We start from the raw sequence: 13,087 nt of genomic DNA on the forward strand, positions 1-13,087 counted from the left end.
AGGGTCAAGATGGGTCTGCAACATGCACAGTCAACGGCTCATTCTTTGCATCACCAGGTACTGAAGAGACATCTAAATGGCCCAGGCTTAAACACCAATTCTCAGTGACATTTAACTCTTTCCTCATAGATATCTATTCCAACTTTGCACAACACTGATTTAGCATATTAATATGCAATTAACTGCCATGGCATCTTCACACGCTCTAATTTACATGCTCTAATAGTGAATGCCAGTAGCATCTGACCATATGGGAATGAGCAGCTACCTGTGGACCCTACCCTGGCATTTGGTGGTCGGGGAAGTTATCTGTCCACACATGTAAGAGCCAGCCCCATACAGCTCCTTCTACTCCCCAGTCACACCACAGAATCAAAGCCTTCCCTGAGAAGGGGAGCTCCCCAAGGAGAAATGCCCATCCTTCTCTTGATCGTGACAGAACTCAGACTCCTTCAGGGCCCATTCACTGACACCCGCTCTGTCAAGTTCCGTGAGCTGTAACTGGTCCAACCTCTGGACTCCCCCACTCTCAGAAGGAATTATATCTCCGTTGAATTCTGCCACCATACATTTTTTTAATGGCAAGGCTCACATCTTCTTAAATTCTGCTGACTTCCACTCTTTATACACAGTACTTAACAAATATTTATTGTATTTAATTTTAAATAATTAAGGATATACACTTCATCATTTAAATGATAACTTTTTAAAGTACGCTCCAAGCCCAGCACAGAGCCCAGCGTGGGGTTTGAACCCACGACCCCGAGATCAAGACCTGAGCTGAGATCAGGAGTCAGAAGCTTAACCGACTGAGCCACCCAGGTGCACCTCAAATGATAATCTTTTAAAAATTACTTCAGGGATGTTACTTTGACCTGGTCTAAGACTTTGAAACATAAGGATTTTGTGGAGTGGGGAGAGCAGTCAATTTCTGGTCTTTAAAACTAGAAACTGCAAGTACAAGGAAAGGAACAAATAACCCAGAATACTGGAAAGAACAGGACAGCCTCGAAGTCTGAGTAAAAGGTGCTTACTCGGTGCCGCTTTCAACCATCTGCGTGAGGAGAGAGACGCCATCGAGATTTATGAACTCCTGGGCAAACGTGACATCCCGGGAAAGGCTGGCTAAGTCCTTCAAGGCTTCCAGCTTGGCATCCATACTCGACGACTGGATTCGTTCGTGCAGCTGCTGGGCGTTTTGAGCCTCATCGAGGACGAAAACAAAAGGAAGAGTATGCAAAGAGGAAACCACAATGGACAAAAAAATTAGCGTTTCTTTGACAAACGAAGCTACAGGGGCCAAAAGCACAAGACCATAGGCGTACTCTATACCGGGGGCAGGTTTCCAACCACAATGACTCCATCTTCAGGCGACAGCTGTTAATTTCATGATGGGAATCGACTGCCTTCCTGACAGAACCCATATTTCCATTCCTTGGAAAAGCAAGAGCACAAAAACAATAAAGCCCCAGAAAAGGAACCGGAGTGGCAGTGAGGAGGGGAAAATGTTTACCTTTTAAGTAAAATTATTACCTACAAATGACAAAAAAGCTATTTGCTTAATTAAGCAATTACACAAATTTATGCAGCACGTTCACCTGTTCAGTCAATATTCTGAGTAATAACTGCCTACACGCCGTGTTTAGAAGCTTCATTAGACACCCAAATAATCTTTCCCAGTTACTGAAAATTTTCCAGCACAACACAATGGTGCTTATAAATTTCACTTTTCAACGCCATGTGTTTCACATGCATTGGCTAATTACTGCATAAATATCAAACAAAATAATTTGGAAACCAAATTAGCCGCTTTGCCTAAAATTAGACTTCTTTTTAAGGCATCTGCCCCTGGCTACTACACGCAGGGCAGGGAGGAATGGAAATATATTGGAGGAGCTGACCTTCTGGATAATAACTTGCCATTTCTATTTCTCATTTATCCAGTAATGGTTTTCATATCTACTTTTCAGTTGGGGCAGACAGGAAGAAAAATAAAATATTAAATTTTTCTGCTGTATTTCTGCTTAATGGAAATAACATCTGCCGTACTTATTATTTAACTCAAAACTGCAATGTGCCATTGCCGTCCTCATATTCTCCCTCTTGGGCACTTGCTTTTTCCTTTGAAGCTCGTTATATTTCAGAGAAAGGGGAAGAGGGGGTAGTTGTCCCCAAGAGTGAGGTTATCTTCTGAACAGAAACTCATGAGAACTCCCCAAGGAGCCCCATGTGAACCCTAACGGGGTTAAGACTACAGAGGGAAAGAAGAGAATCCACACAGGTTCTGACAGCAAAGGTTCTCCACCGCAACAGGTTCCACAGCCAAGGTCCCCTCCCTCCCTCCCTGCCCAGGTCCCCCCTTCGCTTCACCTGGAAGTAGCCCCCAGAAGAGAAGGGGACCCAGCAGGGAAACTAATGCCAACTCTCCAGGGACCAAGACAGGAATGAACTCTACGCCCCCTCCCCCACTTGGTCAGAGACACACAGTGGTCTCCCATTGTAGTTATAACCACCAACTGACACCTTGCCTCAGAAATAAGGAGGGGGCGAAGGAAGGAGGAGAATGAGAACTCTCTCTACTCACTCACAGATCCTTAGATACCTGACAAATCACCTTAACCCTAAATCCCATGTTTTTAGAGGGAAAATGGAGCGTTGAGCAAGAATCACTTCATCTTCTAAAATCACTCAAAGATACACTGTTCTTACAATTTCCAAATGGACATACAACATTAACATATATTTAATCCAAGTGGATGACTTTGAATTGCTCAAAAAATACATTTTTCTCTAAGCAGGACATCGGCATTTACTCTACAGATGATGATGATAATAAGGAGTACTCAGATTATCTCACTGTCAGTATTAACGCTAACTAACAGTGTTGGGTGCTGCTAATACTAGTAATAAAAACAGTGGAAGTTACCTGGGGCTTTTTATGAGCCACTATTCTAAATACCCTCATGGAGGAATTCATTTAATCTATACAGTAATCCTATCAGGTATGTGTCCTCACCATCTTCATTGTACACAGGAAACTGAAGTGCAAGAGAAGTTCTATAACTTGGCTGAGGTCACAGAGGCAGAAGCCAGCACAGATGCACCTTACCTAAAGCAAGTGTGCATGTGTAAATGTGCACACACATGCGTACACATGTAGGGGTGTGTGCATTCTGTCTGGCTATAGGGAGAGTTCAGCCAAGGTAGACGAAAGAACTGAACATCTTTATGGTATAACACCATTTGCTCATTTCTTTATGATACACTAACACTTCCTAGCAAATTTGATGGAGACGGTTCTATTTTTTTAACATTTTTTGTGTGTATAAAAGTGAAAGAGTTAGCATATGCTGACCCATATTTTTCAGTTTAACATAAAATAATAAAAAAAATCTACTAACAACAAGTGAAGTTTACAGAGCCAAAATATCTCGCTTCTAGAATAATGTCCAATTCTAGACCCTAGGGCTAACAGCCAAATCGTAAAATACTTGTTTTAAAATGCAGATTCCTGGACCTCCTCTCTAGATATTGTAATTCAGCTTCTCTGTAGAGGCCCGAACATCAGCATGTTTAGAGTTCCACCAATGATTCAGGCTTGGGGAGCCCTGCTCTTTAGAACACGTAACCCAGCCTCTTGTAGGTGGACCCCATCTTATGATGCTGCCCTGTGCACTGGCGTCCACATCCTACCATTCACTGTGCTGGGAATGTGAAGGTCACGACCTGAAGAGCACAGACTTTTGGGACGCTGAAAAACGTCACCCTGCCAAACACCTAACCTTCTTTGGAGGAGTGGCTTACATTGTGGAAATGTTCACGAATCCATGGCAATAAAAAAAAAAAAGAAAGAAAGAAAGAAAGAACTAACGTCTTCTTTGGCTTAGAGATCTCGGTGTAAAAACCAAGCCTCTCTAGTTCTAAGACCTAACAAAAGGCAAGGTGTACTCTTTCTGCCCGGCGAGCAGATGAGCAATTGTAACAGGATAAATAGCAACTACAAAAATCAGCTGAAACCATGGTCTCAAAAGGTCAAGTTAGCATTAATTCATGCTGACTAAAGTAAGGTCAATGCTAAGTCAGACAAAAATGTCTCAGCTCAACATGTGGCCACTGAAAAATGAACATGAATGATAATTTCCAGTAATTGGAAAAGAAGGCATCAGAAGATGGTTTGGCCAACTCCAGCCGTGCATTCTGTCGAGCTTGTCGCCGTGTTTAGGTTCAAGATGTTATTGGGTAAAATGTTTAGGAGTTTTTAAGCCTCTCTAATGTAATTTTCAACAAGAAGAATGTGTGGTAGTTACAGTACCCACAATTTAACTTTAGCCAGATGCTGTTCCCAATTTTTAAATTTATTTTTAGCCTACCACATGGCTTCAGTGGAAACTGAAAATAAGAGTTAGACACAGTTTTTGTCACATATGCAGAGTGAAAATAGTAACACTTGGTGTATTTTGTGCAGATTATTTTTTAGGAAAGCAATAAAATGCACTGTGAAATAATCTACTTTAAATATGCTAATGTTACTATCCAAAGTATCTGCAAGCAAGTAAGAAAAATGAAGATAAGCAACACAGCCAGCTACCGTAGTCTAAATATTCTATAGCATTTTGTTTAGCAGCTTTTATTTGGAAGGATTTAAAGTGTTTTTATCTAGAATCAGCTGTCAATGAAACAGATTAAGTGGCAAACATTTCTCAAACTACATTATTATGAATCATCATCATAACTGGCCAAAACTAGAAAATGCTTCAACACTCTCTCTCACTTTTACACATAGACACACCCTGACTTTAAAAAGAGGCAATGGGCTGTCTTTGGTTTGCTTTGCTTTGTTTGTTGACTGAATTTGCTTAGATGGCTTTAGGTGGATGTGTTGGGCAGGTGGGTAAAACCCATCAGTAGAGCTGAGTTATCCCACCTGTAATACAAGAATTATTGAAATGACCACCAAACTCAAACCTTAAAGTCAGTTTACTTGCACTTAACCTAAAATAAAAGCTTCCTCCTCTGTGATGGGAAATATAAGGAAGGGCATTCCTGCTAATCCACCTGTGAGGACATTCCAGAGACCTTCTATTTTGCACTCAAGTCACCCTCAAAAATTAACATCTCATAATCACATATAACAGAACTGGAGAGCAAAGTATTTACTGGAAAGCTATACACTAAGATCAACTTACTGGAGATGTGGTTAATCGAAGGATGGTGCCATTTTTTATTTCATTGCGATTCTGGAAAAGAAAAATAAAATATTTGTAAATCTTCAAATTTTAGAAGCCTCGTAAAAAAAAGAGAGCAAAGGCAAAAAAAATCTAGCAGTAACACTATATAATAAGAATTCTTATGATTCAGTTTATTGTCACTTTATTCTCAAAATTATTGAGTAATTTTTAATTATTTCTACAAAGAACTTTAAACTGGGTCTCAGATATATTAACTTTATATCAAGTCATAGGCAGCATTCAGCACAGAAGTGAATATGAATACAAAGAATAGGAATACGGGGCCCAAGAACAGCAAACAAAAAAAAGCAAGTTTGAAACAAGGCAAAGGATCATAGGGGAAGAGAGGAAAAAATGAAACAAGAAGAAACCAGAGAGGGAGACAAACCATAAGAGACTCTTAATTTCAGGAAACAAAATGAGGGTTGCTGGAGTGGAGGGGGGGGTGGGAGGGATGAGGTGGCTGGGTGATGGACACTGGGGAGGGTACGTGCTTCTGGTGAGCGCTGTATATTGCATAAGACTGATGAATTTTATTTATTTTATGTTAATAATAATAAAAAAAGAAAGGCTATTTAGAAAATACGACCTAGCAATTCTGCTAGGATTAAAGCATACATTTACCCAAAAACTTGTACATGAATGCTCACAAAAACATTATTCATAATAGCCAAAAGTTGTAAACAACCCAAATGTCCATCAATTGATGAACAGATAAACAAAGCGTGGTATCCCCATTCAACAGAATATTAGTGCGCAACAAAAAGAAGTATCAATACATGCTACAACATGAATGAACCTTAAAAACATTACACTAAGTCAAAGAATCCTGACACAAAGACCACATATGTTATGATTCCATGTATATGAAATGTCCGGAATAGGCAAATCCATTGAGACAGAAAGGAGATTAGTAGTTTCCAGGGACTCCTGGCGGCGGGGGGTGGGGGGTGGGAATGAATGCTGATAGTCACAGGGTTTCTTTTCCAGGTGATGCAAATATTCTAAAATTGATTGTGGTGGTGATTTCACAAATCTATGAATACATTAAAAACCACTAAACTGAACACTTGAAACAATGGATTTGGAGGAATGTGAATTCTATCTCAGTAAAGCTATTTTTTGTAAAGGTTCTATTCAGGAGTTTGGTTTCTTAACATTTGCCGGCTTTAAGTGCATGTCGCCTTTTTTTTTTAAAGATTTTATTTATTTACTTGAGAGAGCACAAGTAGGGGGAGTAGCAGAGGGGAAGGGAGAAGGAGGCTCCCCGCTGAGTAGGGAGCCTGATGCAGGGCTCAAACCCAGGACCCTGGCATCATGACCTGAGCCGAAGGCAGACGCTTAACGACTGAGCCACCCAGGGCCCCCTGCATGTCACCTTAATGTTAAGAACAAACAGCATAAATAAGCAGATCCCTCATCAGTCTTCCTCCACTTGGCAGGTATATTTGAGGTGAGTGTCCTGAAGCTGTCACTTAGCATCTCTGGCATTGGAAGGAGAATTTCCCTGGCAGTTTTATTTCCTGCCACCAGAGTACGCACCACACTCAGCTTTCAGGAGGTGACCTGATGGGAGTCACACAAGTACATGCCCCACTCTGGAGCAGAGGCCAGGAAGTTAATAAAGTGCCATGAGGCTCATTGTCCTGCATCATTCTGGACAAGCCACAAGCTAGAATTTGCTCAGCAGGGACACTGAGGTGGTGGGAATTTTCTCAGGATAAGAACACATAGAACACTCGCTCTCTCCCTCAGACAATTCTGACTACTTACTGGAAAAGGAATTTTCTAAAATAATTACCTGAAAGGGAGAAGGCTTCAGGCCCGTACTGTCTCCGAAAGAAAACCTAATCTGAATGTTTTATACCGAGTACAGGATGGCCTGAAAGCCCCACTCTGCCAGATCCAACCACCCACCCTGGGCAATTCCAGCCCAATCTGGAGTGCCCCCGCCCCCCCCCCCCCCAACACCCTGCACTACCTCTTGAAAAAGCAAGCTCCTCGTTACTGGAAGTGTCTGGCAAGGGCTGAATGACACCAGGGGGCAGGAATGGTGAAATTAATTTCAGTCATTTAAAAAATCTTTGAACCCTAAAGTTCTGTGGCTCTATGAGAACTGGGAGAGGAAAAGAGCAAAGACTCATGATAGAATATTAAGGAAGCTGAACACACAGCATACCTCTTTCCTGCTCTGGCTCTAAATGAATGGAGAAAGACGAGGGTCAGAAGATGAAAAACCTAAAATATCCCCCTTATTAGTTTTCATGGAGAACAAGGCTCAGAGTGAGAACCAGCAGACAGCGAACTGGGCCCTCCGGCTGGCAGACCTGTTGAGGTAAGACCTAAGGCAGTTTCCTTCCCAGAGAAAAGAGGGGCCCAGTTTATTTCCAAAGAGCTAGTCAAGAAGAAAAAGAGGCCCTGCTGATAAAAGCAGCCGGGAGGATTTAGGATAATATCTCCTCATGGAAATTTGGGGTGGCGGTAGAGGATTCCTAATAATAGCAATAAACATTTATTGGAAGTCACTGAGGTGAAGTATTGTTGGGTTTTGTTGTCATGCTTATTTAACCATCATAATGACTCTATGCCCAGTTTTTTAAAGAATTTTTTTAAAGGAATCTCTACACCTAACGTGGGACTCAAACTCACAAGCCCGAGATCAAGAGTTGCATGCTCTACCGACCGAGCCAGCCAGGTGTCCCCAACTCCATGCCCATTTTAAAGATAAGGAACCAAAGTTGCTGAGAAGGTAAGTCACTTGCTCAACATCCTGGAGGGGGAAGGGAGATGCAAACCCATCCTGGAGGGAAGGGGAGATGTGACACCAGAAGCTGTGCTCTGTCACTCGGGAAGAAGACAAATAATGGTCAACTTCTTCCCCCTCATGGAGAGGGATATTCTGCAAAAATGAAGAACTGCATTCATCAATTCACAGGCCAAGAAACTGCCCCTTGCCCCTCTCTGGGAAATCAGTCTTCAATCTTCCATTTTCTGCACGATCTTCAGTTCATCTGCTTTAGGGTCACCACAGGTGCACATTAAAATGCTTGTTGCTGGGGCCCTCACTCCATCCAGAGCCACTGACTCAGGAGCCTGGGATGCTGCATTTTCGCTATGATCCCAAATAACTCGGATGCACGATAAAGTTTAGAATCATCCCAGTCTCATTTGAAAGACTACACAGCACACTTAGAATACGTGTTCTGAATTTCAAGGAAATAAAGTCTGAGGCTAACGAGACTAATGTCAGCTCCTCAAAAATGAAGAGAAGAAAAGCAGCAGCAAGAACCTTTGTGCAGGGAAATGTCCCAACTGCACACAGTGTATGAGAAGAAGTGACCAAGTGAAAGCCAGCTAAAGCCCCGCTGCCGTATTTACTCATGCTCAGCAGTTCCAGACTGGACTAGCCCCCGACATTCACAGTCGTCTCGATAGGATGTCTTTGTGTTTCTTCACAGAACTAGCTCAGCAACTTGGCCTCTGTGTGGGTTGGATAATAAGATCCTGCTGAAAAATGTCACTGTTCTCTTATTTTTCCCTCTGAAATTTGTTTTTCTCAGTATGCCAACTTTCTCTCTAGCCAGACAAATTAAGAATTATTTCCTGGTCAAAAATCCAAGTGGTACCCCTGTTTCTGTTATTTAGCAAGGAAAAGAGAAGGCCAGAGGGGGAGAGGGTGCTTAACGGCCCCGCAAATCCAAATTCCTGGAGGGCGGGCAGCTCCAGGGTCTTCTCGCTGGCTCCCTCTCTCCTCCTCTCTGTCTTTGTCTCTCTCTCTTTTTTTCTCTCTCTCTCCAGATGTGACAGACTCCTCACCTTGGATGTATTACTACTAAATAACGCTGTTCTTTACATCCGTTACTCAATCATCACAAACACTGATTTTGCATGTAAACCTGATGCCTTTTGTCCTTTGTGTGTCCATTTGAGTGATCTTCATATCTTCAGGCTGAAGGAAATAACGGAGGACAGTACATGATATACTGGTTGCTAGGTTACCGAGCAATGCCTCCAGACAGAGGACTACCGGTCTACCATTTGAGGAGGGATGTCAGAAATACCCTAAAATAAAATCTGAACCTCCGAAACCAGGAAAAAGACTGAGAGGCGGGGGTGGGGGGGAGGAAGGGGGGCGAGAAAGAGGGATAAGAAACAAAGGGTGGCAAGATTTTCTAAATGCACGTTTCCTGTAATTAACATTCTGGCCTTTCCCAGGTTCGCTTACCATCAGGGACCATGTCCCCACCACCCGCAGGAGCTTGAGGAGGTCATCTCCGCCCATTAATTGAAGGATTTGGGTTTGACTTCTCTTCCGCTCTATTTTCCTGCCCCTAACTAGATTCTATTCTCAGTTGCTTTCCTTCCATCACTTTATTTTTCACAGCATCCAGACATCCTTTACACAATTCCCAAAATGGAGAGAAGGAAGAACGAGGCAGGTGTTAAGAAAGATATCTACTAACTCCCTATTTGTGGTGTGCAAACACAGACCATGGAGGTGGAGAGCCTGTTGCACAGGAACTGGTTTGCTCTCTTTCCATCGGTAATGAGACCTGGGTAAAAGGAGTGGAAAGAAGTGGGCAGACAGCTTGTAGGACCCCAGGGAGTCAACCGGGATGTAGTGAGCCCAAGGAAAGAACCTGGGGAGAATGCCTGTCCCCCTTAGCATTTTAATCAACCACTTGTAGAAGACAGAGATGAAGAACAATATGTTTTTCTGGAGAAGAACATGCTGTCTTGTCTTAAAGGAACATGCGCTATTAGATGTTCGCTGTTGCTGAAAACCAGGCAGCCTTTCAGTAAGGCAGGGAAGTTAACTTGCTTCCTCGGCCAAGTTCACGTGGCAGAAATGAGCTCACATCTATCTTCACCTGGTGTCCAGGCCAGGGACCAAAAGCTCAAGGTTAAATCCAATCCATATCCAGGTCCCTCTGACATCCTAGGACAGAAACTGACTGAGTCCAATTGTGAAGAAGTAATGGAAGGATATTATTTAGAAGTGAATCTCAGACTCAGCCTTGAAGTGAAAGGAGGCAGTTCCCTTGAGCACAGAAGCTGAGAGGGACAATTTTAGCAATCCAGACAGGGCATCAGCACCAGCAAGGGCATAGTGTGAGCATCAGGGGGGATGAGGACATGTATTAATAAAATCTCTCTCCCTATAGGTACTGCCCTGGGAGAACAGTAAGGGTGTGAGCCTGATGGACCAACAGGGGTCTGGGAGCCTGGACAGCGCAGTGGACCTCAAGGAAGGAAGCTCAGGCTAGGCCTGAGCCAGCCAACTTCCCATGTGACCCTGGGCAAGTCAATTGGCTTCAGTTTCCTCATCAACAGACTGGAGGCAAGGGGCCCAGCGCCAAAGGTCAATTCTCTTCTCTTCTCTTTCATTGTCAGTACAACACACCAAGAGGAAACATTTCAGGCTTTTGAGCAAAATCACTGATCGTGCTGAAGGGGGATGTTTCAGAGAAACGACTCTGTCAGCAGCAGCGAGCCAGAGGAGGCTGGCTGAGGGGATGAAGGATGCCTGTAGCCCACCGCCGCCTCCTGTCACCGGGGGCCAGCCTGCAGTCTCCAGCCCCGGCACCACTGGCCTCAGGCATCTCTCGTCTCCAAGGTAACGAGCTAATACAAGAACCCAAGATCTGAAAAGCCAGTAAGTCTTAAGTGCTATGACAAAAATATATGCCTTTCCTCGCATACATAACTTGAAGGAGAGGAAATAGGGCCACACTTTTGGTGGGTGATTCTGTCATGTTTAACAAAAGCCTTAAAAATGTTCAAAATCAAATTCTACGGGTTTGTCCTACAGAAACATCGGAGATGCAGACATCTTACAAAGGATGTCTAGTGCAGTACTGGTTACAATGGAGAAAAACACTAAGAGCAAAGCCAAGTATCCCAGTTAATTATTTATTGTGTGTTATCTCAAAATCCAACTTTCTTGGCCCCACTCTGGGATACTAGAGCTGGACCCAAGCATTTCCCCTTTGCCATCCGGGAGAATGCTAAGCTTCTCCAGTAGAGGGCACTGAAACGATCGTGCCTGGTCAGAGAAAGGCAGTTCTCTTTCCACCCTCCATTACTATTTAATGTGGAAGCCCTCAGGCCTCCTGCCCTACTTCCCCTTTCAGCGGCCACTTCTAAGTAGCTCCCCCAGCAACAGACTCACTTCTGTGGTCCAACACAGGCCTGCATCCTTCACCATGGTGGTGATGTCCCTGTGGCTGCCAGGCTCTCTCTGAAGAGCCTTGGGGAGAGGGGCAGTTCCCTCTCTTGGTCTTTAGTTCTCCAACTGTCCATTCCTCGGACTAGAGGCCACAGCTGATTTGCTGCAACTGCTTCTTCTGGACTCATTAGAGTCCTCTTTTACCCCTTTCCTGGCAGTTAACCAGCTCCTACTAGTTACCAATTTTTAAAATAAAATTTTCCTGTTCAAATAATGGTATGGTTTCTATATCCTGACTGGACCCTGACTGATATCCAAAGTGTCCCAAAGGTTCCCTAATAGGAAGGAAAACTTAAGTAAATATGGTTAGGCAGACCGATGATATATACTACAGCCACTGAAGTGCTGGTATAAAAGAATGTTTAATAATACATGAACACGTCACATTATATTGTGTAGTGAAAAATGTAGGTTGCAAAATACTATTGCAGTATGAGTGCAAATTGATGGAATATAACATGTGCGTGTACACCAAAAAAATACCGGAGCCCGTGTAGATAACTACATGAACAATGCTCTTCACTCGCAGCAGGTGCAAAAGAGGAAAGAAAGCAGGAAAAATACCAGTTATTGTGGGTATTTGCCCAACCCAGCTAATGAAGATTATCTATGTTTCTGGGGGAAAGAGCAACCTCACTGGTTTTGACAGAGGAACCAACACAAGCAGGAGTGAACACATGCAACAGTCCTTCCCCTGCAGTCCTGTTTGGTCATCCATTTGAGAGAGACTTGATCCCCAGCCCCTCTCCACTGCCATCAGTGTTAAGCTACCCCCCAATCCAATGTCATGTGCAGATGTTTAAACCTAGCTTACAATGTTGCTGGCAAGGTCCAGCCTGTGGCCTCAGAAACCCACAACGTGCTGGAGAAAAGAAGTGCTTCTTTCTTTCCACTTCCAGGAAAGAAGCCCATGCTTGCAAAACACACACTTTTAGAGGGCCATTTGGAGGGCCCTGGCAGGGTTCACCAAGGATGCTGTGACAGCTGGGGAAATGTTGACTCCATGGCTGATTCTAGGCAAAGCCAGTGCAAACAACAGACTAGAGAGAGAACAAGATGTACACCTCTGTAGGACAGAGCTGTGGAACAAAGCGGGATGGAGACACCAAGGAGGGAGGAGAGAAAAAGCTTGCGGGCTGGCTTCAAATGGACAGTGTGGTGTCACATGGCACCCTGAACATAACCTGCTGTGGTGTGACCCACCTACACACTGGCCGCAGAAGGACCTGATTCAAAGCGTGGCTTCGCCACTAACAGCTTTGTCACCTGGGCACTTGGCACAGCACATGGCACATAGCAAGTGCTCAGTGAAATTTGCTAAATGAATGACGTAGGCACAGGACAACATCTCTGGGCCTCCGTCACTGCCACATAAAGAGAGTCACCTCAACTAAATGGTACTGGTATGGGGATTAAATTAGTGCTAATAAAGCCTCTGTCTTGCACACAGTATGGACACAACACGTCATTCATAAAGAAGGGGCAGCTTCGGTACTGGGCACCGAAAATATGGAAAATTTGCCCGACAAAGAAGGGGGAAGAGAATCTGAAGCAAGGGAAACACAGATCAGGCCATTGTGTTCATCTGCCTTGGGACATCACAATGCAGAGATTCTTTCTCTTTTCTGTT

The 13,087-nt window shown here is 43.7% G+C and overlaps 1 protein-coding gene across 7 annotated transcripts in view; it reads right to left on the reverse strand.

Annotated features, from left to right (window-relative positions):
- The window catches only part of ELMO1 (engulfment and cell motility 1), a 553,802-nt gene that overhangs the window by 362,836 nt on the left and 177,879 nt on the right, over nt 1-13,087 (reverse strand). For all 7 annotated transcript variants that reach the window (XM_027573071.2, XM_027573068.2, XM_027573074.2 and 4 more), the window contains 2 exons: nt 5,187-5,237; nt 1,035-1,204 (listed from right to left, as the gene is read on the reverse strand). In XM_027573071.2, coding sequence (XP_027428872.1) covers nt 1,035-1,204; nt 5,187-5,237 — 221 coding nt within the window. The remainder of the gene's footprint in view (nt 1-1,034; nt 1,205-5,186; nt 5,238-13,087) is intronic.

This window comes from Zalophus californianus, chromosome 12 (genome assembly GCF_009762305.2).
Source record: "Zalophus californianus isolate mZalCal1 chromosome 12, mZalCal1.pri.v2, whole genome shotgun sequence".
NCBI classification, from domain to species: Eukaryota; Metazoa; Chordata; class Mammalia; order Carnivora; family Otariidae; genus Zalophus; species Zalophus californianus.